Source organism: Mercenaria mercenaria, chromosome 9 (genome assembly GCF_021730395.1).
Source record: "Mercenaria mercenaria strain notata chromosome 9, MADL_Memer_1, whole genome shotgun sequence".
NCBI lineage: Eukaryota > Metazoa > Mollusca > Bivalvia > Venerida > Veneridae > Mercenaria > Mercenaria mercenaria.
This window is the reverse complement of record NC_069369.1, coordinates 76,492,264-76,519,208: the sequence shown is the minus strand read 5'-3', so window position 1 is coordinate 76,519,208 and position 26,945 is coordinate 76,492,264. Positions and strand designations below refer to the sequence as shown.

Genomic DNA, 26,945 nt, shown 5'->3' with positions numbered 1-26,945 from the left:
ATTTGAAAGTTGGAATCTATATACAGACACTCCGTAAACCGCAACAGACGACACTTGCCACTGACCCGAACAATTTCTATTGCCCGAATTCCAGTTTCCGTTCTGCTCGGGTGCCCGAACTTTTACCGAAACCGGACTTCGAGTTTTTAATTAATAAAATCTTGAAAGTGTATGTAAATATTTACCATTAAGAAATTTACGTCTTATAAAGTACGTCCGATCACCTCCCGAGTCGACAGAATTTTCGGCCACAATAAATTGCATTTCAATTTATCCCCCAAAATTCTGGTAAGCCTTTGATAATTATATAATAGAGGACCTAACTGATTGGTTAGTATACATGTATCAGAAGAAAACACAAAACGATAAACGTTATTTAGATGTTACTTCTATTTTATTTAAGTTGAACAGTGTTTAGAAATGACATCTTTAATGTAATCAAGGTAGAACTCCAATCCACCATCATTTAAATGTACGCCGTCACTGCGGTAGAAGTTGGTGCTACTGTCGATGTCAGGCATTATGACATCACCATTTCCGGACTCCAGTACAATTCTACGGCCCAAACGATTTAAACGCTTTCTTTTTTGTTCTAAAGTTTTATGCCCATCCCTTGCACCCTTCCATACACGCCGTTGAAGGATATCCATCCAAACAATCACTGTATTTGGGAGAGCATCCCTTAGGTAGGAAACTTCCCTTTGGATAATTTCTCTAATTCCAGGGGTTTTAATGTTAGTTAAATCGTTCCCACCTAGGCTTACTATTATCATTTTTGGTGGCAGGCACAGGAGAACTTGAGCTTCCACCTGATGTCTGAATCCTTGCCAACCCAGTCCTCGCACACCCCACCAGCCTATCTGTATATCCTGAAGTCTCGGGTTAGGTTTTCCGGTTTTCTCAGCACGGACACCGGCCCAGTAGGGAATAGAATCCCCTAAAACCCATACGTCTAAAATGTAAGATTTCAATGTATTTTAACTTGAATAGAGGTGATATTATATGACTATAAGTAACTTATTGTGACCAATTAAACAAAGAGAGCGCGGGCAGATCATTAAACCAAGTAAAATCTACACTGGAATATTGCGTATGTATAATTTGTAACAATCCGACGACCATCTGCCCATTTTCATAATAACCTCGGACGGGAGACCTAAGATTGCGAGATCAGTCGCTCTGCCAATCCTAAAACTGTGTGACCTCAGATTTAGTGTACTATAGCCTGTCATGTAAATAGCTTTTGTCAAGACATGCGTAAATTGCGATCTCGTGACTGCCGCTCCATTCTGGTGACAGAACAAAGCATATTGGCTTTCCGACCGCACTTGTAAAAACTCAAGAAGTTTACGAACTGGGCATATATTTATCGCTTCCTTTTGCTTTGGTATTTTGAATAGAACGGGGTTTCCTCGTTGGTTTGTTTTATAGGGCCTAAGTTTGATGAGGATATAGCTATCGTTTTGAGTTAGGCAAACATCCTCTCGTAACAGTGTATTACTCCGCTGATAAGCGCGATTTGCGACTAATTCGCTGACCCGAAATAGACCAAAGTATGCTAGAGTGAATAATGATGTAAACAGCTTAGTTTCATAGATATCATAACAAACGGAGGGCAATGCGTTACAAACTGCTTCAAGTACGTGTTTTCTTAACGGAGCGCGTTTGTCACGGGTTTTTCTATTTCTGTGGCAACCTTCAATAAGTTTTTTTATTATAAATACTTGAGCAAGATCTGAGTATCCTTGTAACTTGTGAAAATAGTTAATGCCCGCCAAATATGTTGTGACAGATCTTGGTGAGAGACCTTTCTCGAAACAATTTGTCAAAAATAGCACAATCTGCGATATAGGTATTGGCCAGAATTTAGGTAGGTTATAATCAGACCTAAATGTTTCGAACATGTTTAATGCCGTATGATATGTTGTTAAAGTATTTGGTGCGACCGCTGTATTAAGGAGTTGTCTAGCTCTGTATTGAAGACGTGCCACAGGAAATCGGGTACCTGACAAGGTTCGGGGTCCGCCTCTGGCGCCAACTCTCTGAATCTCCGCATCGTTCTGCAGCAGTGGATGTTCTGCGACTTCGTCCAGCTCCAGCTCATCTCGCCCTCGTTTCCGGCTATGTCTGGGTCGTTCGGCGTTCGCAGCAGGCGGGGTGCCCCGCCTGTTGCCCCTCTGTTCATCGGCCTCATTCCTTCGTGGATAATCTCCCTGTTCGTCGGCCCCATCTGCTCGCGGATTTTCCGGTTCGAAACCTTGAGCAACATTCGCTTGTGGTTGTACCGGTGGCGGAACATGAAGGCGTGCCCTGTTGCCTCTCAAAACTCTATCTGGTTCCTGTCTGTCGTCGGCACGTGCCGGGGCCTGAACCGGCGCCCTGTCCGGTGAGCGAGCTCTGTTTCCTCTGTTGTTAGCAGGTTGTGGATGAGCTCTTACCTGTCTGTTTGGGATACGACCGCGAAGTCTCCCTCTTACACCACGTGGCATAATTCGTTAACGTTGGAATTAACAAAAATAATTGTCAACGTGTAATTTCTAGTAGATTCTAGCTAGCGTACTCGTCGAATGTAATTTTTCAACTGAAAAGGTTGCACGTGAATCGGATTTACTTGATTGCCCGCCTGGTTCCTTTTCATGTTTGTATAAAGTAACATTGAATAAACCGGGAAACAAATCTAAATTTTGCGACCAGCCGTGCGTGAATAAGCTGACCGCTTGACCGAATATCTCAGTATATTTCTCCAAAAATAAACGGAATTATTTTTATGCAAAATAATTTTTATTATTTATTAAGTTATGTGGTAAAGTATACAATGTAGAAAAATCGTATGTACTGACGGAACACACCTTATAATTATTAATTGTAAATTTATCCAGGATTTCGCCAGAATTTTTTACCGACCAAAATAAGTTTTTACCAGAGTTTCCGTATACTTTGTCACAATATCTTTTCACGTAGGCTTTTTCAGTAGTAAGGCATGATGTTAATAACTTGGAAATATTTGTGGTGGTACAGGAGCTTGAAATAGCGATAAAACGAGCTTTATATGGTTGTTTATGTAATTTTGGAATCCAGTACATTGTAGGAAGTTTAATTTGCTGGTCATCTATACGAACTTTCAAATTGGAAATTTCAGTGATGTGTACAGTCATCAAATGTTGTTCAACAGAAGTACTCAGTGTATAAGCTTTAGTACTATTTAGTTCATTTCGTAAAACATTTATATAATGTAGGCGTCAAATGATGATAATATTATTAGCGGCCTTGTCTTTCTTGAATTTCTTTTTTCAGATGTCTTAAAATGAACTTGGGCTTAGGTGGAAGTAGGTGTTGAAACTTGGTATTTTTCATGCAAATAAGCTACTGTTACTATGTAAATGAAACTGGCACTATTACAGAAAGCCACTTTTTCTTAAAAGTCAAATAGTACTAAATAGGTAATCAAGCAGCACTTCCGGGCTAGTCGGATAAAGGCAGAAAGAAAAAATCTTCATTTTTTTCCCCAGTTAAAGTGGCATTTTCATGTTTTATATAAGCCAGTTTATAGGTCATTTAAGAACATAAGGCTAGTAATTCTTTTTTTTAAATGGGCCTGGCTATGTGTTATAGCTCTCAGAAGATTTGTTAATTTTATATAGAACATATAGTAAATTTATTTACTACTGTACAGTCTGTAAGTGGACACATTGGTCGAGAGGGCTAAGATGCTTTCGTACGGAGGTGAAGCCCCCGGGTTCGATTCCTGGCTACTCCCATTGCGGTGTGTTCTTGGGCTAGGCACTTTATCACAATTGCCTCAGTCGACCCAACTGTAAATGGGTACCAGCAAATTGCTGGGGGTAAGGTATACTTGGTTTTAACTGTTCTTATTATAGGGTCGCTCAGAAAGCTCTACATAGATTATGTTCATTGTTTCACAAAGCGACGGTAAATAAAATTTACCTTTACCTTTACATTTATCAGCGATGCTCCTCCATGTTGTCCATGTAGAAATCGAGACCAGAACTACATTCTCTCTATTTCTCTTTCTTGTTTTTCTAATACTTTGGGTTAATTAGCATGATCATTGCTGTGTCCGGACTTTGTGGCATATCTGCGTTTGTTAGGGATATTTTTCTAATGACAGAGTGATTTATGGTTTCAATGAAGCCTGAGTAAACTGATTTTTTTATTGAGAGTCTATAGTTCATACGCGTACATTATTTTATACGACTCGGATATGTGCCGCAGAATTTACGATGTCGCAGTTTAATATTGTGCGTTCGTTTTACATTTTGTTAGTCTGGAAATAAACTTATAAAAAATCCAAAAATACTTTTGATTTCTTTTGTCACATTTTCTTGTCATTCATAACTAGTATGTGTACCTTGTAACAAATCAAATATATTACTGTTCAGAGTATCGTAAATGAGAAGCACTTTCTTCTGGATTGCATTCTATCCGCATTGTATATCTTTCAACAATAGAAAATACAAATCGATCAAGCAATAATTTTTTTTCATGTATAAAAAAAAAAAAAATATCGATATACATATATTGACAGGTAGGGTTAGTATTTCAATTACCTATCTCGCTAAAAGTTGTTGCCATGGCAGACACTTCTTTTGTTAACGGACTCTATACTGAAGCCAAATCCTGACCAGTATTTTATTAGTTGCGATTTAAGATAAAACTGGAACATTTTTTCATCCAGTGCTCAAGGGTAAGCTAGTATGGTCACCTTTTGTCTGTTGTCATCCCTCCGTCTGATTATAAAGTGGCATGTTCTAATCTCTGGCCTGACCCTATGAGCTCAACTTTCAAGTTGGCCAGGCCTAGCCTTACTCATTTGGCTTATCGGGATGACATATTTTATGTCGTGATCTGATATTTATAGGAGAGATCGTGTTTGTATACAAATCCATTGTATTTTCTATTTTTAGAACTGATAAGACAGTGATCGGGTGGGCAGATGCCGAACGTCCATATTTTTTTAAACACTGATGTTTTTCTTTCTAACGGCCTAAACTTTCTTAAAACACACATTATATCAATATTTTTTTGATCAGTGGAAAGGTAATAAAACAAGCAATTTATTAATTGCTTTTAATTATTATTTCGAAATAAAATGGATGAATTATGAACGCTTAACTTACAGTGTTTTTCTAAAAGTTTTGAACATCACTGCGCCGCTATTTAATCGTTGAATCATGAGCCCTGATTGACTCAAATGTCTCTCTGGTAGTCGGTCACATCGGTATTTCTTCACGGTGTAATTTTCACTCGGGTAGTACTCCACTAAATTAAATTAACGTGAGGCGGTATTCTTCATGAGACGCTTTGTGATACTTATGAAGCTGCAGAGCGTCTCGTTCAATAAAAGTCGCCATTCAGTGTAAGGGTCAGCTTTCTTTGGAGTAGTAGTTCTGCATTGAACGAATATACTCCAGTGTATCTAGCAAATTCTAGTCTTAATCTCTCCCTCGCTTCTTCATGTAGCACACAGTTTTCAAGATAATGCTGGACTGTTTCAGCACCATGCTGACATGCACACAACGGCGATTCTGCTAACCCGATCCTATGCATATACCCATTTAGCATGCAGTATCCTGTTCTCAATTGATGGATGACACGCTGGCATTGTACTTCGATGCTGGTGTTTGTGGGGACCTTAAGTTTAAGCCCAACATCAGGCATGTATTGGTGAAGATGCCTTCCGGTGTCTGTTAGTTGCCATCTGTTCTGCCATTTCATCTCACATGACTTCTTTGCTGCTTTCTTTATGTCTTGAAAGGTAGTTGGGATATTAGACTTGCCCATTGTCTCAGCTTCACTTGCAGCTTCCTTTGCAAGACGGTCAGCTATTTCATTACCAAGGATGTTTGCATGACCAGGTGTCCAGGAGATGTCTGTTTTGATGCCTACTGAGTCCAGATCTTTCATCAGTTGTTTAGTTTCTCTCACAGTTGTTGTGTATGTGTCAGCTTTCCAACCGAACTGTAGAATTCCTACAGCAGATTGGCTGTCTGAAAATATCTTTATGTGGTTTATGTGTCTTCTTTCTGATTCTTCTTTGCAGTGTTGCAATGTTATTTTTATAGCTACAATTTCACCAAGCAGGATACTTGCTGAGCTTGACACTGGTTTCTTCAGTTCTGTATGTGTGTTGTCAAGTGGCATAAATATGCATGCCCCGGCTCCACATGGTCCTGGATTGCCCTTGCAAGAACCATCAGTGAATGCTAGTAAGGTGTGGATGTTGCGGTCGTGTATCTGGTTTCTGATTATTTCTTTTGATTCTTGTATTTGAAGTGCAGATCTATTTTTGGATGAACCTAGGGTGCTCCAATATTCTGGTGGTCGCCGTGTTGGCTGCATGTACTCTAGGTAGGTTAGCTGATGTTCAAGATTGTGGTAGTTTGTACTTGTGTTGTTTTCCATGTCGTTTATCTGGATGAACATCTTTCCTAAGGGAGATAAGTACCTTTCTGGTGTCTCTTTTGTTGTCTCTAGCCAATGAATTATGGTTTGCTTGATGGGCTCGGTTTCGTGTCTCATGAGTAGTCGGGCCAGTTCTCTTATAGACAGTTCTTCACGTCTGAGGTCTAGCAGGAGTGTATTTGACTCTACTTCAAGGGCTTCTATGCCACCACAGGTTGGTATGCCTAGACATGCAGCTAGTCCTTTCCTTTGGATACTATCTAATGGTTTACAGTCTGCTATTTGCCGTACAGGAGCTGCATAAGCAAGACAAGGAACTACGAGACATTTATATATTTTAACCATGTTAAAAATTACATGTCATTTAAAACAGTTATTCATTTGGTTTAACAGTATTTATTAAATATATCATGTATAACTACATACAATAACATTTACAATCAAAATGATGTAAAGGATCTGAAAAAAGTTTTCAGCGAAAACTTATATTAATTCATTTCCTCGTCAGTAAAACATGTTGTAAGGATAGAGTGTGAAAAAGTATGGTGTTTGTCTATTTATTTGTTAGTTTAAACTCTTTTAAAATTTATAGATTTTTAGCTAGTAAAGTATGAACATTATGAAATTAGTTGAGAAATGCTGCTTAAGTTTTCATTTAAAAAAGATATTTGAATACGAAAATATGAAAATTGTATGTATTTCAAAACTTTCTGAATTTTAAAAGTCCATAATTGAGCGAAAAAGTTATTAAAAATTCTGATCCCATAAACAATTTGTAAAAACAATTGTTTTGCCCACCACCAGATAAACACATGTAAATGCGTGACGTCACAGCGATTTCTCCTATAGTTATCATCCCTCTAAGCCTTACCCTTATCTGCATTTTACTATTAGGAAAACGAAGACATTAAAAAATCCAAGAAGGTCCTAATATACTGGTCAGACTTACTTGCTTAAATAAATTAAACATTAATATTCTTCTAGAAACTTCAGATTGGTAGAATTTAATTCATACTTTTAAATAAGAGACAATAAGAGACTTAAATCCTCGAAAATATGATGTGACAGGTGCGAGGAGATATCTACCCTGACACTGGTTTCAGTAAACATCAGACTGCCGATGACACTAAATTGCAGAAACAAAACACAAAATATACATTCATAAAATGTCAGCGAGGCAAGTTTATGCTTTATTAACAACATAAATTCATTATCAGAGATGTAATCATTACAAATATTTTGTACATGTACCAGAAAATGTTCTCAATGGATTTCATTGGGGATTTCCTAACAGAAATATGCAGAACAAGAAGTCAAAAGTTATCATGCTGTCCCGAAACGTCCTATTATTTGGACTAGGCCAGACCATGCCAGATTTTATTGTCAATCAAGCCATCAGGTAAATGGAGGCCTAGTCTGCGTTTTAGCCATCTGGTAATCTGATGCCAGACTTATCCTTATAAATTTATGAACAGGGTAATGAATAGATATAATTTATGGTTATTAGTAAAACTTGGCCCAGCGGGTCCTGTCCCAAACAACGGAAATAGCCGATTCCGATCATACGGAAACTTATGTTTAAAAAATAGGCTAAAATAATTATGAACGATATTGTGTCGATATCAACTTGTATCAGCCACATATATATTTAGAAGGTAAAGTCATTTGTTTATATTTCACAGCTTTATAGTCGTGTTTTCTTGTAGACCAATATAGCGAACTTGCCCTTTTCGAACCAGTTTTTCTTGTTTTACTTCGTCAGGTTTATATTTAAAATATAAATTTCTTCTTAAAAGCAGGACAAATATTATGTCACGATCAAAATAGTATGAAAAGAAATTCGAAATAAAACATTTTTTGTATCAGATTTCCGTAATGTGATCAGACTAGTACTATGCGTAATCCGGGTCGTACTCACTTATTCCAAATCACCACAAATGAACTGAAATGGTTTTCTAATTACTATCCACAACAACATAAAACTACCATCTTGAATCGAAAACTGAAATTATTTTATGTTAGGAATAGAAATAATTGCATTTAAGGCAATTGTAAAGTATTTGTTTGGTTTCCATTAAAGTACATAGAAATGTTGTGTAAGTTACCATATTACCATTCATACACCATGTCAACAATGAATCTTTGGACAACCCTCTAAAGAACTAGAAGTCTAGTACCTAGTTAATGTGTCTTAATCGGAACTACTTAGGTCAAACAATGACTATTCAGCTCATGAGTTTGTCACATGTATACATAGAAATGATAAAATAATGAACTGTTTGTGTTACATGTTAAAAACAAACGTCAAATCTGCTTAAGAGACCACCTGTATTAAGCAAAAACCTGTGTTATAAGACCATTAATTTCAGGTCCCTCTGTAGTACATTTCATATATATTGAACTTGTATTAAAAGACCACCTGTCTTATGAGACCACTTTTTTGCTGTCCCTTAAGTGGTCTCTTAAAACAGGTTTCACTATTCATAGATTACATGTTAAACTTTATTAACGATTTACTCTGTTGAAGGTGCAGAGAAACAACTATAGCTAGGTTGTTGGCACAGGGGATGAGTGGATATAACTGGGATCATTTTGTAGTGATATTTTTGACAGTTCAAATCTTGCATTCGTCAAAAAAAAATTTTTTTCATTACATAATTTATGTTAGTTGTTCTTCTCCAGTTTCTAATCATTTTGGTATAAAAATCAGCTGCAGTATCTTTAAATTAATCAATACTTAAATTATGGCCGGGCAGTGTATAAGATTGTCATAAAATTTATAAAACCATCCCGTTGTGCTTTAAAATATCACAGGAGAGCTTCAAAAACATTACATCATAATCATATTTAAAGCGCAGTGTATTTAAACATAATTACGTGTTGGCAATGACATATTTCAGTTACTGTAACCATATTTACTAACTTGAGAGGTCTTCATGAGGAATTAGTGTTTACTTTGGAAATGTTGCGTAACGACTTAATCTTACGTTACTCTTTTGTTTGTTTACATTTCAAAACACCATAATACTGTACATTAGCTATAGTTCCCTCATACTGAACAATAAACATCTTTATAATGAATTCTGCATACAACAGCTTAACAATAAAAGCAGGACAATCACCAAATACATATTTCTAATGTAACCTTTAAGTTTTAATGTTAAAGTGTGTTGTTTCATGTTTAAAGTTTTAACAGATTTATAAGAGTTCTTTTGATGCTCTGAAAATAGCCCAGAATACATATATTAAGGATCTTGATTTAAGTTAAAAATATCAGACTATTATGTCAAATTGATAAAGACCTTGTTCCTTTATCTTTGCAGTACTAAAATTGATAACGTCTGTCTATCAAATATACAGAAAAAGTGTCGATATTCATGGCAAATATTTTTTAAGTTTTTTAGCTCGCAAATTCAAAACATTGTTTGCAAAACATTTGACAAATTTGTAGCATAGCAAATTCCAAATTCATTTCCTGTTTTAACTTTTCACTAGCACAAATCAGAGTAAATTTATGAAAAGTTCAAGCAAATTGAAAGCATTATACAGTTTATCAAAGAAAGAGTGACACTGTCATTGTTGTAGTGTAACAGTTGCCTGGCTCCCTCACTGCATTGTCATTTTTAGCTTGACTATACGAAGTATAAGGAGAGCTATCCTACTCGCCCCGGCGTCGGCGTCTTTCCGCGTCCCCACCTTGGTTAAAGTTTTTTTACACTTTCTCTTTTTTCAACTTATCTCTGTAATTACTTGATGGATTTGATTCAAACTTGAAATACTTATTCCTCATCATCATCCACATCATCTGACATAAGGGCCATAACTCTGGCACCAATATTTCATGAATTATCCCCCCTTTTCACTTAGATTTTCAGGTTAAAGTTTTGATGCACTTTCACTCTATCTCTGTTATTACTGAATGGATTTGATTCCAACGTAAAATAGTTGTTCAACATCATCACCCACATCAAATGACATAAGGTGCATAACTCTGGCATCAATTTTTCATGAATTATTCCCCCTTTTTACTTAGAATTTCAGGTTAAAGTTTTGGTGCACTTTCACTCTACCTCTGTTATTACTGAATGGATTTGATTCAAACTTAAAATAGTTATTCAGCATCATCACCCACATCATATGACACAAGGTGCATAACTCTGGCACAATTTTTCATGAATTATTCCCCCTTTTACTGATATATTTCAGGTTAAAGTTTTATGAACTTTCACTCTATCTCTGTTATTACTGAATGGATCTGATTCAAACTTAAACAATTGTTCAACATCATTACCCTTATCATATGACACAAGGTGCATAACTCTGGCACCAATTTTTTCATGAATTATTTCCCCTTTTTACTTAGAATTTTAGGTTAAAGTTTTGATGCACTTTCACTGTCTCTTATTACTGAATGGATTTGATTCAAACTTAAAATAGTTGTTCAACATCATCACCCACACCATATGACGCAAGGTTCATAACTCTGGCACCAATTTTTCATTAATTATTCCCCCTTTTTACTTAGAATTTTAGGTTAAAGTTTTGATGCACTTTCACTCTGTCTCTGTTATTACTGAATGGATTTGATTCAAACTTAAAATAGTTGTTCAGCATCATCACCCACACCATATGACACAAGGTGCATAACTCTGGCACCAATATTTAATGAATTATGCCCCTTTTTGCTTAGGATATACTTATATAGTGTTTTGATACATTTTTAGCTCGACTATTCGAAGAATAGTCTAGCTATTCTACTCACCCTGGCGTCGGCGTCACACCTTGGTTAAGTTTTTGCATGCAAGTACATACAGCCATCAATTAAAGGCATATAGCTTTGAAACTTATTTTTTTTTTCTAGGTCAATTACCAACCTCTCTGGGTCAAGTCCCATTACTCTGACATGTATTTTGAGCAAATTATGCCCCCTTTTGAACTTAGAAAATTTTGGTTAAAGTTTAACATGCAAGTTACTATCTCCAAAACTAATGCAGATATTGATTTGAAACTTCACATGTGTCTTCGGGGTTATAAAACTAGTTGATAGCAGCAAGTCCCATAACTCTGACCTTCATTTTGGCCAAAATATGCCCCCTTTTCGACTTAGAAAATTCTGGTTAAGGTTTTGCGTGCAAGTACATACAGCTACTTGTAAAAGGCATATAGATTTGAAACTTATTTTTTCTTTTTCTAGATCAATTACTAACCTCACTGGATCAAGTCCCACAGCTCTTACATGTATTTTGAGCAAATTATTCCCCTTTTTGGACTTAGAAAATCCTGGTTAAAGTTTTGCGTGCAAGTACATACAGCAATTACTAAAAGGCATATAGATTTGAAACTTATTTTTTCTTTTTCTAGATCAATTACCAACCTCACTGGGTCAAGTCCCATAACTCTGGCATGTATTTTGGGCAAATTATGCCCCCTTTTGGACTTTGAAAATTCTGGTTAAGGTTTTACTTGGAGTTTCTATCTCGAAAACTAATGCAGATATTGAATTGAAGCTTCACATGTGCCTTCAGGGTTATAAAACTAGTTGATAGCAGCAAGTCCTATAACTGATATGCATTTTGGTCAAATTATGCCCCCTTTTAAACTTAAAACTCTTTTGATATTTAACATTTTTGGGTAATATTTTCCTGCTTCTGGGACAATATTTCGAATAGTCGAGCTTGGCTGTCTTACGGACAGCACTTGTATCTTTACCTCTCTTATTACTTTAAGTTGATATTTTTGACATAGACTCAGGCTATTGTGCAATATCTTCATCCACAATTGGAGTCATTAAACACTCCAGTGACAGCTCTAGTTTCCTCAGATGTGCCCAGTTCCACTATCCAGCATCGAAATAGTCGAGCGCGCTGTCTCCTGTGACAGCTCTTGTTAGCTCATCTGATTTTTTGAAAAAAAATGATGAGTTATTGTCATCACTTGATTGGCGTCGGTGTCGGCGTTGGCGTTGCCTGGTTAAGTTTTATGTTTAGGTCAGCTTTTCTCCTAAACTATCAAAGCTATTGCTTTAAAACTTGGAACTCTTGTTCACCATCATAAGCTGACCCTGTACAGCAAGAAACATAACTCCATCCTGCTTTTTGCAAGATTTATGGCCCCTTTTGTACTTAAAAAATATCAGATTTCTTGGTTAAGTTTTATGTTTAGGTCAACTTTTCTCCTAAACTATCAAAGCTATTGCTTTGAAACTTGCAACACCTGTTCACCATCATAAGCTGACCCTGTACATCAAGAAACATAACTCCATCATGCTTTTTGCAAGAATTATTGCCCCTTTTGGACTTAGAAAATCAGTTTTCTTGGTTAAGTTTTATGTTTAGGTCAGCTTTTATCCAAAACTATCAAAGCTATTGCTTTAAAATTTGCAACACTTGTTCACCATCATAAGCTGACCCTGTACAGCAAAAAACATACCTCTGTCCTGCTTTTTTCAAAAATTATTGCCCCTTTTGGACAATAGAAAATCAGTTTTCTTGGTTGAGTAATATGTTTAAGTCAGCTTTTCTCATAAACTATCAAAGCTATTGCTTTAAAACTTGCAACACTTGTTCACCATCATAAGCTGACCATGTACAGCAAGAAACATAACTCTGTCCTGCTTTTTGCAAGACTTATGGCCCCTTTTGGACTTAGAAAATATCAGATTTATTGGTTAAGTTTTATGTTTAGGTCAGCTTTTCTCCTAAACTATTCAAGCTATTGCTTTGAAACTTGCAACAGTTGTTCACCATCATAAGCTGACTATGTACATCAAGAAACATAACTCCATCCTGCTTTTTGCAAGAATTATGGCCTTTTTTGGACTTAGAAAATCATGGGTAGGACAATTTTTCTATTATACAAAAAAAGAATCAGATGAGCGTCAGCACCGCCTTTAGACGGTGCTCTTTTTTAGCTCATCTGATTTTTTGAAAAAAAATGATGAGTTATTGTCATCACTTGAGCGGTTGTCGGCGTCGGCGTCGGCGTCTGCGTCGGTGTTGCCTGGTTAAGTTTTATGTTTAGGTCAGCTTTTCTCCTAAACTATCAAAGCTATTGCTTTGAAACTTGGAAGACTTGTTCACCATCATAAGCTGACCCTGTATAGCAAGAAACATAACTCCATCTTGCTTTTTGCAAGATTTATGGCCCCTTTTGTACTTAGAAAATATCAGATTTCTTGGTTAAGTTTTATGTTTAGGTCAACTTTTCTCCTAAACTATCAAAGCTATTGCTTTGAAACTTGGAATATTTGTTCACCATCATAAGCAGACCCTGTACATCAAGACACATAACTCCATCTTGCTTTTTGCAAGAATTATTGCCCCTTTTGGACTTAGAAAATCAGTTTTCTTGGTTAAGTTTTATGTTTAGGTCAGCTTTTATCCTAAACTATCAAAGCTATTGCTTTAAAACTTGCAACACTTGTTCACCATCATAAGCTGACCCTGTACAGCAAGAAACGTAACTCCATCCTGCTTTTTGCAAGATTTATGGCCCCTTTTGGACTTAGAAAATATCAGATTTCTTGGTTAAGTTTTATGTTTAGGTCAACTTTTTCTCTTAAACTATCAAAGCTATTGCTTTGAAACTTGCAACACTTGTTCACCATCATAAGCTGACCCTGTACAGCAAGCAACATAACTCCATCCTGCTTTTTGCAATAATTATTGCCCCTTTTGGACTTAGAAAATCATTTTCTTGGTTGAGTATTATGTTTAAGGCAACTTTTCTCATAAACTATCAAAGCTATTGCAACTTAAAACTTGCAACAGTTTTTCACAATCATAAGTGGACACTGTACATCAAGAAACATAACTCTATCCTGCTTTTTGCAAGAATATTGGCCCTTTTTAGACTTAGAAAATCATGGGTAGGACAATATTTCTATTATACAAAAAAAATCAGATGAGCGTCAGCACCCGCAAGGCGGTGCTCTTGTTTATAAATATTGCAAACATTTTATAAGTAAATTTTAAGCCTCTAAAATAGCACATTTTTATCCAGAGGCTAAAAATTTATGTTCTGAGCCAGGGGCAATACAAAATTTCAATATAGAAACATTCTGCTGGAGTTACTTCCATTGTGAATGAAGAAAACTTACACATGAGTAATCAGTCTGGATTACCTGTCCACTATTAGTACATGCTGGGAACCAGACTAATGAGTTATATGACAGAACAAACATAGGGAGGGGAACCAGTTTTGTGTTTGTATGTCCAGACTAATCTTATCTTCAGTGTCAAGTGAAATAAGGATAATACTTACTCAGCAAGGAAAAGTTTTATAGTAGGGCAAGTCAAACTGCTAAGTAGGTTGAGCTGAGAGCATTTCATAATTTCACTAGCATTTAATTTTTACTGATAATTATGAGTGATAATAATTAATATTTAGAAAAAGGACACATGGCAAGTACAATGCATTTCAAATGTTAATGACATGAAAATCCATTCATAAATTTACCTTCGTTATGAAATATGACACCAAGATGTTTATGTTCAAGTACACTTTGAAATTACAGAGGGGCATCATGGGTCTTCCTCCACCATCAAAAGCTGGAAAGTAACCATATGACCTGTAATGTGTCATTGACATTAAATCCAACAAAAACAAAACAAAAAACAACTACATTTGAGCCGCACCATGAGAAAACCAACAAAGTGCATTTGCGACCAGCATGGATCCAGACGAGCCTGAACATCTGCGCAGTCTGGTCAGGATCCATGCTGTTCGCTAACAGTTTCTCTAATTGCAGTGCTCCTACTTAGGCTTTGAAAGCGAACAGCATGGGTCCTGACCAGACTGCGCGGATGCGCAGGCTAGTCTGGATCTATGCTGGTCACAAATGCACTTTGTTGGTTTTCTCATGGTGCGGCTCATTTATTGGATTCAAACTTCATACAAGACTTCTTGCAAAACTATATAGCTCTTGTTTGAATTTTTAGTCCCCTACTAGTGAAACACCATTGGGGACTATAGGAATGCCCTCCATCTGTCTATCCGTCCTTCTTACTGTCTGTCTGTCCACAAGTCTGGATATTGCAATTACTCTAAAAGTATTCAAGCTAGGTTCATAAAACTTGAAATGTGATTAGAGGGCAATATGTAGATTACACACATACATGATTTATGCTTGTAGGTGAAAGGTCAAGGTCTCTGTTGAAGGTCATGTAAAAATTGTTTCCGCTCCATAACTTTTATATGCATTGATGGATTATCTTAGTGCTACACACAAATGCTCCCCATGATGAGACAATGTGTCAAGACATGATCTATGCTTGTCGGTTAAATGAGCCGTGCCATGGGAAAACCAACATAGTGGGTATGCGACCAGCATGGATCCAGACCAGCCTGCGCATCTGCGCAGTCTGGTCAGGATCCATGCTGTTCGCTAACAGTTTCTCCGATTCCAATAGGCTTTAAAAGCGAACAGCATGGAGCCTGACCAGACTGCGCGGATGCGCAGGCTGGTCTGGATCCATGCTGGTCGCATACCCACTATGTTGGTTTTCTCATAGCACGGCTCAAATAATGTTTTGTCTGATAATGTTTTGCTTGCAGACAATGCTTGGTCTCAAGAGCAACTACAAATATTAGATTTAAACTTCACTAAAGGCTTTCTTCTCATCAGGGGTAATTACATAACCAAGTTAGATAACTCTTGGTTGAAGTATGTATAATTGATGGCCATTTTGAGCTTATAAAATTTGGTAAAAGTTTAGTGTGTTACTGCCATGCTGTCTCGCTGTCTCTCAGTAACATTTTACATCTATAGTTGTCCTAGTCACTTAAGAGTTAGGTCCATGTTTCGGAGATGAAAGTTCTAACATCACCAAATCATAAAAAGAAAGAATTGTTTTACATGAAAGTTAAAACAGCATATAAAACATTTATATATTTTTCTACAAAACCATTGTCAATTTACTCATATATGTATTGAATTTCGGAAAGGGCCTGCATGAAGAGGTCACACTTCTGGACAGTTCAACACCTTTAAAACTCACCATTTTTAAAAAGCTGTTACATGTCTTCGTTTTGATGCATTTGCAACAATGTACCAGTGCTTAAACTTTACATAACTAGGTTAAACATCGTTTTTGACAATTGTTTACTTTTATTTCTTTACAAATGGCATTCTTTTTTAAAGGGGGACAACTCTTTTAGAATATTTTAAGTATCCAATTCTATGGGACAGAACGGTAAAAATGTTTTGGACAGATGGATTGTTTATAAAGATATTGTTTGTTTCCTAAATATTTCTGTGGTTTTGTGATATACTGCTAAACCTAAGTATACAACCAACATAGATGAACTTTGAATGTACAAATATATTCAGAGTTTACAACTAAATATGTATCAGTGTCAACACACTGATATAGGATTTCCTAGCATGCAACATATCTATTAATTTGACTGAACCCTTGAAGTTGTAAAGCAAGGCTTATTTGAGTAATGGATAGCTTAGTGCTTTCCATATATAACCAGCTTAGTGGTCTAGTGCTTTCCATATCAAGGTAAGGTTGTATAGTGCTTTCCATATCAAGGTAAGGTTGTATAGTGCTTTCCATATCAAGGTAAGGTTGTATAGTGCTTTCCATATCAAGAGAAGTTAGGGTAGGTTGTCTAAAGCTTTCTATATCAAGGTAAGTTGGGGTAGGTTGTCTAAATCTTTCCATATCAAGGTAAGTGAGGGTAGGTTGTCTAAAGCTTTCCATATCGAGGTAAGTGGGGGTAGGTTGTCTAAAGCTTTCCATATCAAGTTGTCTCAGCAGGTATAGGTAGTATGCAACAAGTTATCTCAGCAGGTATAGGTAGTGTGCTACATGTTATCTCAGCAGGTATAGGTAGTGTGCTGAAAGTAATCTCAGCAGGTATAGGTTGTGTGCTACAAGTTATCTCAGCAAGTATAGGTAGTATGCTACAAGTTATCTCAGCAGGTATAGGTAGTGTGCTACAAGTTATCTCAGCAGGTATAGGTTGTGTGTTACAAGTTACCTCAGCAGGTATAGGTAGTGTGCTACATGTTATATCAGCAGGTATAGGTAGTGTGCTGAAAGTTATCTCAGCAGGTATAGATAGTGTGCTACAAGTTATCTCAGCAGGTATAGGTAGTGTGCTACAAGTTATCTCAGCAGGTATAGGTTGTATGCTACAAGTTATCTCAGCAGGTATAGGTAGTGTGCTACAAGGTATCTCAGCAGGTATAGGTAGTATGCTACAAGTTATCTCAGCAGGTATAGGTAGTATGTAACAAGTTATCTCTGCAGATATAGGTAGTATGCTACAAGTTATCTCAGCAGATATAGGTAGTATGCAACACGTTATCTCAGCAGGTATAGGTAGTACGCTATGGGATTTCTCTTGACTTCTCTACAAAGTGTTTGTGCCTACTGTATAAACTGTATAAGATGTTTGCTGTTTTAAAACAGTAAAAGTAAATAGTTGTTCCATGCATATGTTCTTTTTCATTTGTAGTATTTTTATTTCAGGAATGCTAACTAACAGATTGTGGAAAATATGGACACATGTTCTTCCAGTATGGCAATGAGCTCATCTGGATCATATCAGATACATGAGACTGTGTCAGCCATTCCAGCCCAGACTGTGTCCCTGAGTTCCCAGAGTTCCCAGAGTTCCCAGATTTCATGCACTATGGATTCCAGTCCAGATCAGTCTATTTGTACCAGTGCATCCTCTTCCATTCTTGACACATCAGAACCTAGTCCGGACAAATCCATTTCTCCAAGTGAAATGGTTGACAGTTCCAAGAAGAGTTTATCTGCTGGAGAAAATGTAAGCAGTTTCTAAAACTGAGTTTATTTTAGTATTTATATACAGTTGAAACTCGTAATCACAAATTTCAAGGGATCAAGAGTTCTACTTTGAGATAACCGAAATTCGACTTAGAATGATATTTTGTACACATGTTTTCAGGATGGGACTTGAAAATATCTTCGAGGCAGCCGGTTTTGAGATAAGCACGTTCAAGATATCGAGAGTCAGCTGTATTTATTAATCTGATGATCAATGGCTAGTGCCAGTTTATTTTCAGAGTTACATGCATTTCCCTAGAATCATGTGTACAAATGCATTTGTTTGGAGTCAAATGTATGTCTCTTGTGCATTTTTCTAGTCTCATTCATTTCTGTGGTGTCTGATGCATTTCTCTTGTGTCTGAAACATTTTAATCTGCCTGTTTTGGAAAAACAGACATGATTATTATGTGATGGCATGTGTTACTGTATGTCTGTCCATCCATCTGTCTGTCTATCATATTTCCTGTCCGGGGTATAACTCTAACCTTTCAAGGTATCAACTTTAAACTTGGCCTATAGGTAGGTGGCGATGAGATGGTGTGCAGACGAATTAGGTCGTTAGGTCAAAGGTCTAGGTTACAAGTGGAGTTCAAAGATCAGTTAGAATCTGTTAGTCATGGTTTATGTTCAGAGCATAACTTAATAACCATTCAGACTTGGTAGTATAGGTAAGTGGCGATGAGTTGATGGCAGAGTACATGATAGCCTTGATAGGTCTTAAGTCGAGCTCACAAATTGAGTTCAAATTTGAAGGGGGCATGATTTTGGATTTTGAAAATGCAGCCCCTTGTTGGATCTAAAACTAGGTTCCCAGGTCAATGTTATCTGGGGTCAGAAACTAGGTCACAAGGTCAGATCATAGAAAAACCTTGCCAACACTCTGCAAGATTTACTTTAATGCTTGGAGTCTTATTTTCTACTTCTGTTTTAATGTTTTAATGAATTTTTGACAGATGTGAAACTGGATCACTTTGGTATAAAATGTAGGTCAATTGAGTCAGTTGTTAGAAAAAGTAATCCTTTTTTTGCATGAAATTGATGTTCATGAAGCTTTTCTTGTCCATCCAGTCTCAAACAAAGTTGTTACCTTCCATGATACAGTTTTGTCATGACATATATTCAAGGTCTGACAGTTAAGAATAGGTGAGTAACTAAGAACCATCATGGCCTTGTTCTAGAGTCTCCTGCATTTTCTGAGTCACATGTATTTCTCTAGAGACACTTGGATTTGGTTACAGTCAAATGTATGTTGCTAGGGTCTCGTGCACTTATCTGGAGTAAAATCAGTTCCTAGACACATGCATTTTTCTAGGGTCAAACCTGTTCCTAGAGTAAAATGCATTTATCTGGAATCAGACCTGTTCCTGGAGTCACATACATTTCTCTAGGGTGGAGATTGTTCCTAGTGTTGCATGCATTTCTCTTGAGTCTAACCAGTTCTTACAGTAACATGCATTTCTTTAGAATCAAATCTAACCCTACAGTAGCATGCATTTATCTAGAGTCATCCTGTTCCAAGAGTCGCATGCATTTCTCCTGAGTCTAAGCTGTTCCTAGAGTAAAATGCATTTGTCCAGAGTCACATGAACTTCTCTCGAGTCAAAGCTGTTCATAAAATATCATACATTTCTTCAGAGTCAACCTTTTCCCAGGGAGTTACATGCATTTCTCTTGAGTCAAACCTGTTTCTAGAGTGACACGCATTTCTACTAGAGGCAAACTGTTCCAAACATTTCTCAGAGTCAAAAATGTTCCAAGAGTAACATGCATATATCTTTAGGGTTGAACCTTCTCATAGAGTCAAATGCCTTTTTCTAGAGCCACGAGTGTATTTTTGTGTTACATGTGCTTTTCTATAGTGACTCCTATTTCTCTACATTCAAATGAATGTCTCTAGTGCCAATTTTTTATGTCTCAGAGATCTTGTTTTTTCCAGGCTGGATCAGAAACAGAACCAGAAAGCTCGGTTCATTTACAAAGCATGATAAGATGCAGCGACGCATTGGACACGACACCAAGGCGGAAAAGTCGGGTAAAAGATGACAGGATTTGTCTCGTTTGTGGTGATAAGGCCTTGGGATATAACTTCAATGCGATGACTTGTGAGTCCTGTAAAGCCTTCTTCAGAAGAAATGCTTTGAAACCTAATGTAAGTGTGAACTTTCTGTGTAGTCTGTATTTTCTAATTTTCTGTATACAGCTGTACAGAAGTCTTTGAAATTCTTCTCCTAAAATGACTAGCCCATTCTCACAAATGTAACGAAGTTCACCCTTTTACCAAATATGTTCAGGATAGGTGTGAAAACCAGATGAGTGATCTTGGGCCATCATGGCCCTTTTACTACAAGAATTAAGGTGAAGGTCAAATATAGATATGATAGATGTTGAAGCGCCTGTTTAGCTTGAAATTGTTATACTACTCAGTAGTGTTTTAATTGTTAATAATGACAGTAAATTAATCAATTAATTTCATTTAATCCATAAATTTTTGAAGGAAGCTAATATTAGCGAAAGACTACTAAGACCATGTACCTAAATTCAAACGAGAGAAAATGAATTTCCTTAAGTTTCATGATTAAAATTTGAAATCTACACATTTATGTCCGCATAAATGGTAGTTTTCATTGAAACCATAAAATATTTTGCTAACAGACATGCAGTAATTGACTCTCGTGGCTACAGTCTCACAATTACCAGAATTGCACATATTGGTAAGAAACCCAGGAAGTTTTTAAGTAAGAATACTTGAATTATTTTGTTTATCCCTGATTATTCTATGCTTCATTCAGATGAAAACTTAAGCTTATTTGAATTACTTATTTGAATAACTGTGGAGTCAGCATCCTGAAGAAACCAGCATTGGTGTCAGATAAGAAGTTGAAGTTGTCACTTCAGTGTGGCTCAAACCCAATACTTCCAGGTTGAGCGAGCTGACCTGTTGTTCACAATGCTGCTCTCCCTCTGTAATTTGAAATGACTTTCTCTTCAGCCAAGTTTGAACTTGATATGTCAAAACAAATTTATTAATAGTTAATCACAGACTACTTTCTATCTGTAGACTGCAGCCTGTTTGTTCCAAGGCAACTGTCAGATTGATGTACGTACTCGTAGATTCTGCCCACATTGCCGTCTGCTCAAGTGTTACTCTGTAGGCATGAAGAGGGATATGATATTAGGTAAGTTTCTAAGATATTTATATTTTGTCACTAAACAGGTTTTTAGCTCACCTGAGCAATGCTCATGGTGAGCTGTTGTGATCACGCTGTGTCTGTTGTGCGTCCATCCGTCGTCAACAATTGTATTTAAAAGACATCTCCTCCAAAACCACTAAATGGATTTTGATTAAACTTGGCAAGGATGTTCCTTGGATGGTTCTCTACCAAAGTTGTTCAAACGGTTCCACTTGGTTGCACATAGGGGCTGCCAGAGTTAAAAAATAGAAAAATCTTTGAACGATATCTCCTCCTAAACCGACAATCCGATTTTGAAATAATTTCACACAAAATGACCTTATGTCACCCTCTACCAAGATTGTTCAAAATATATCGATTTGTCAAAAAACATGGCCACCAGGGGGCGTGGTCACTTTTCCCTATATGTATATAGTGGAAATTAAAAAATCTTCTTGTGTGAAACTGCTATCCCAGTTTTAAAATAATTTTACACAAGTGGTCCTTGTGTGACCCTCTTCCAAGTTTGTTCAAATTATTTTGATTTGTCAAAAAACATGGCCGCCAGAGGGCGTGGTCACTTTTTCCGATATGTATATAGTGGAAACTTTAAAAATCTTCTTGTGTGAAACTGCTAGCCCGATTTTAGAATAATTTTACACAAATGGTCCTTGTGTGACCCTCTACCAAGATTGTTCCAATTATATCGATCCGTCAAAAAACATGGCTGCCAGGGGGCGTGGTCACTTTTCTCTATATGTATATAGTGGAAACTTTGAAAATCTTCTTGTGTGAAACTGCTAGCCCGATTTTAGAATGATTTCACACAAATGGTCCTTGTGTGACCCTCTACCAGGATTGTTCAGATTATACCGATTTGTCAAAAAACATGGCCGCAAGAGGGCGTGGTCACTTTTTCCGATATGTATATAGTGAAAACTTTAAAAATCTTCTTGTGTGAAACTGCTGGTCTGATTTTAAAATAATTTTACACAATGGTTCTTGTGTGACCATCTACAAATTATGTTCAAATTTTTCTGATTCATCAAAAAACATGGCCGCCAGAGGGCGTGGTCACTTTTCATCAACAGTTTCTTTAAACAGTATCTCCTCCAAAACCACTGAATGGATTTTGATGAAACTTTACACAAATGATCTCTGGGTAGCCCTCTTGCAAAATTGTTCAAATGGTTCCGGTTCATTGAACATAAGGGTCTTTTTGGTTGAAAATAGGTTTTTAGCTATCAGACTTTAAAAATCTTTTTCTCTAAAGCTTTGATATTTGGCATGTGATATAAGGATTTGACTTTCTACCATACTTGTCCAAATTATTACCCTATTAAAGGTAAAAAAATGGCCATTCCCCTGTGTCTGACATGTACTTACTATAGGCTTTTATATAAGAAACATTTAAAATCTTCTTCTCTGAATCAATAATAGCTAGAGCCTTGATATTTGGCGTGTGATATCAGATTTGTAATTTCTATCGTAATTATTCAAATTATTGTCCTAAGTTCAAAAATGTGTGTGACATGTATATAATATAGGCTAACATAGAAGAAACCTAACTCTGTACTTATACAGACACACTGAAGCCTTGTACACAGGTGAGCGCTTTGTTTAATAGAATGGCCCATAATTGTATTTTAGAAATTTGCATGTAAGAGTGTATAGGCTATTGCCCATAGCACCCCCTCCCCCAACCTGCTTAGCTCAGTAAGGAGAAATAGATCTGCAGATCACAAGGTCTGAGAAAGGTGTATGTACTCCATGACAGTTTGATAAAAGTCATGTACTCCATGACAGCTTGATAAAAGTCATTGTGTCTGAAGTAAATTTTCCTCCACCTATGTTACATGAGGAGAAGTTGGCAGTAACTTGCAGAGAACAAGTAAGTATAGGTAAAAAATCTGGAAGCACTGGTTAGGTTAACTGCCCGCCATCACCAAACTGAATTAGTGTTGAAAACTGGCTCGAAACCCCAATCAAACAACCTTCAGTAAGCTAATTAATGTATTAAATAATTTAGTAGAACTACTTTTTCTCCCGGTAATAAGTTTACATACTGCCTTAAGTAATTCTCAGCATCTTTACCTTTCAGTGAGGTCATTTCTGGTGATTTATTTAGCAAGTCTTTGAATGTATGGGACAATGTTATATCTATTTCTCTTGCAGATGATTCTGAGAGGAAAGCCAGAATGCAAAAAGTTCTTGAAAACCGTAAACGTAAACTTAAAAGCTCAGATAGCGTGGAAGAAAATATGAAACAAGCTATTAAGGAGGAGCCGTGTGAGGCAGATATGCTTCCAGACCAGTCAGATAGCAGTCAGATACAATCCAGTAATGCAGAGAATGCATCAAACTCCTTATCTGATGCCTTAACTGGAAATAATGCAGTTGATTTGAAAGTCTTACGCACACCACCCGTATTAAAAACTGATCCTGACAGCAAGGATCCATCTTTGTTTCGTATTCTTGCACCGGCAGAATATATTTTGTTTGAGGACTTGGGAGAGGCATATGGAAGCACACTCGGAGAGTTGTTACATGAAAGGCTGGAAGAAAACAGTTACAACAATTGTAACGATTTGATTAATAACTCAACTGTAGCGGTAAAACGCCTTATCAAGTTTATTAAACGTTTGGAAGATTTTTACCAGTTGAATAAAGATGATCAGATTGCGGCGTTGAAAGCTTGCGTTCTGAGTTCGATCATTCTTCGATCGTCGTGTTTCTACAGCACCAAGCGGGATTCTTGGATCACGGGAACTGGTGAAATTTCCACTTCTATATTAAAGAAGTCCACAGGCTATAGTGAACTGTATGAAATTCATACAAATTTCTGCAGGAGCTTAAAAGAACTGATAGGGGATGATAAAATATTATTCGCCCTTGTTCAGGTCATCTGCATCTTCAGTCCTGAGTGTAATGAAATAAGGGAAAAAGGGAAAATGTCCAGTGTTCAGGATAAGTATATCATCTTACTGAAACATTACCTTGAATGGGAATTTTCTTACCCAGTTGCGAAACACGTGTTCGCAAAATTACTAGCCATCATAGCAGACATGAAGAGAATTTCTGATGCTCATAATGCTATTATTCTACAAGCAAATCCATCAGATATTGAACCTTTGATGCTTGAAGTTTTGGACCTTAAAAGCATACCTGTAGGTCCATCTCAGCCATCTTGAATAGAATGGCAACGAAAAGTTAAGTAAGTACAATACTATTAAGTTAACGTTTTGAAGCCATAGAAAAAAATGTTATTTTTCATTATTGACACTAAGGAGGACAATGTACATTGTGTAAGATTTTCAGAGTGTGTAGTAAAGAAAATTAGTGTTTGTCAATTTAAAAACAAGTCATTAGTGTAACACTATAAAAGAATTTAGTAGTCTGTGTTGAGAAAACTTAGTGTTATGTGACCCATCAATAACTGATGTAGAAATACCTATTTTGTGCTCTTCAAAAGGAAGTCAAGAAAGGGACTATATGAAGTATATGGAAAGCAGTCCTATTCACTTGGCATTAGTAATTTTTTTAGTGACGGTGTAGAAAAGGCTTTGATTAAATTTTTCTCTGCCTTTGTTAAAGTTAATATTTGATTGTAATTCTCTGATTGAAAGAATTGAGGGAGTGTTTAAGTGCCACCCTCTCATCCTGCAAGATATGAGATGAAATAAATATGAGGATAAGATGTTGTGACTTAATGTGAAAAATATCAGATTTAAAATCTGCTGTGCACATGCCCATTCTCATTTTAATGCTCGCTCAGTTTGTTCTATTACTTACAGAATTACAGTCAACTACTTTGATATAGGTAAATCTCATTTAATTCTTAAATTTGCTTGAAAGATCGGTAGTTCAAGCCGTCCACAATTCACTGGTTTTCAGCAGTGACATAGAAATGCATAATAAAACATTGAGGCAGAACCTTTCCATCAGGTCCCGAGAAGTGTATGAGCAAAAAAACTTGTTTTCCTTTTTTATGTTATTTTCAGCAAATAACTAAATCAGCAGCCTTGTTGTGGCTAAGCATAAGTAAAACCACAATTTCAACTCCAAATCCAAATAAATTCATCGACCATTTATCATGACTTATGATGTTGAAATGATATCATATTCACATGCTCAAGGGCCAACAATTATTTTATCAAAGTAACTTTTTCAAACCATAATCTATATATTTATAAGTACATCAAAAGTTGAAAAGTATACGACATGTTTATGAAGTCATTTTGGTTCACTTTGTTACTGCTATGATACTGTCCTGATGAAAATGGAAAAATATAGTCCATACTCTCTTTGAATTGGAGTTTGCCCGCTTTTTGGACTAAACTGAGAATTGGTTGATATTTCTTCGATTTAGATGATGTTTAATTTAGAAGAAAACACAGTTGTTTTTAGACCAGATATACGGCAGGCAAAAACCAAACAATCATTGAATATGATACATATTTGGTGTACAGTAGAAAGTAGTGATTTTAATGTATTTATAGATGATATAATAACACAAGGTGTAATGTATAATAATGATCACTTACTATGTTATTGTTGCGTAAATGTATAAATTCTTCTAATGATGTTAATTGAACCGGTGATATCTTAAAATGCATATAGGTTTCGGGGAAATAGAAATGAAAGTTATTGAAAGATATTTTATAGTATGTTTGAGTACAGATCTTCTGGGGGAAAAATCTTGAAATATTTTAGGAATACAAAAAAAAATGAGAAAGTGTGATGCAACAATGCATATTTTATATGAAAGTGTAATTTTTAGCTCGACTATTCGAAGAATAAGTAGAGCTATCCTACTCACTACGGCGTCGGCGTCACACCTTGGTTAAGTTTTTCGTACCAGTCCATATTTTGACAAAGTCTTTTGAGATAAAGCTTTGAAACTTTCAACACTTGTTTACCATCATCATGGCCAGTTATAGGCAAGAGCACATAACTCCATCAAGGATTTTGGCTGAATTATGGCCCCTTTTGACTTAGAAATCATGGTTAAGTTTTTCGTACCAGTTCATATTTTGACAAAGTCTTTTAAGATAAAGCTTTGAAACTTTCAACACTTGTTTACCATCACCATGGCCAGTTATAGGCAAGAGTACATAACTCCATCAGGGATTTTGGCTGAATTATGGCCCCTTTCGACTTAGAAATCTTGATTAAGTTTTTCGTACCAGTTCATATTTAGACAAAGTCTTTTAAGATAAAGCTTTGAAACTTTCAACACTTGTTTACCATCACAATGGCCAGTTATAGGCAAGAGTACTTAACTCCATCAGGGATTTTGGCTGAATTATGGCCCCTTTCGACTTAGAAATCTTGATTAAGTTTTTCGTACCAGTTCATATTTAGACAAAGTCTTTTGAGATAAAGCTTTGAAACTTTCAACACTTGTTTACCATCACCATGTCCAGTTATACCCAAGAGCACATAACTCCATCAAGGATTTTGGCTGAATTACGGCCCTTTTTGACTTAGAAATCTGGGTTAATATTTCGTACCAGTCCATATTTTGACAAAGTCTTTTGAG

General features: G+C 36.4%; 2 protein-coding genes across 2 annotated transcripts; one reads left to right on the top strand and one right to left on the bottom strand.

Annotated features, from left to right (window-relative positions):
• Positions 1 to 4,480: 4,480 nt before the first annotated feature.
• LOC123547514 (nuclear hormone receptor HR96-like) lies at positions 4,481 to 26,639 on the top strand. Its single transcript, XM_045334686.2, has 5 exons — positions 4,481 to 4,546; positions 17,907 to 18,210; positions 20,170 to 20,382; positions 21,292 to 21,409; positions 23,579 to 26,639. The coding sequence occupies exons 2-5, from the start codon at positions 17,935 to 17,937 to the stop codon at positions 24,592 to 24,594; spliced, it is 1,623 nt and encodes a 540-aa protein (XP_045190621.2). The 5' UTR covers positions 4,481 to 4,546; positions 17,907 to 17,934; the 3' UTR covers positions 24,595 to 26,639.
• Positions 5,356 to 6,768, bottom strand: LOC123546315 (uncharacterized). The gene has a single exon (XM_045332516.1). It carries the CDS (start codon positions 6,766 to 6,768, stop codon positions 5,356 to 5,358), a length of 1,413 nt encoding a protein of 470 aa, XP_045188451.1.
• Positions 26,640 to 26,945: the final 306 nt, after the last annotated feature.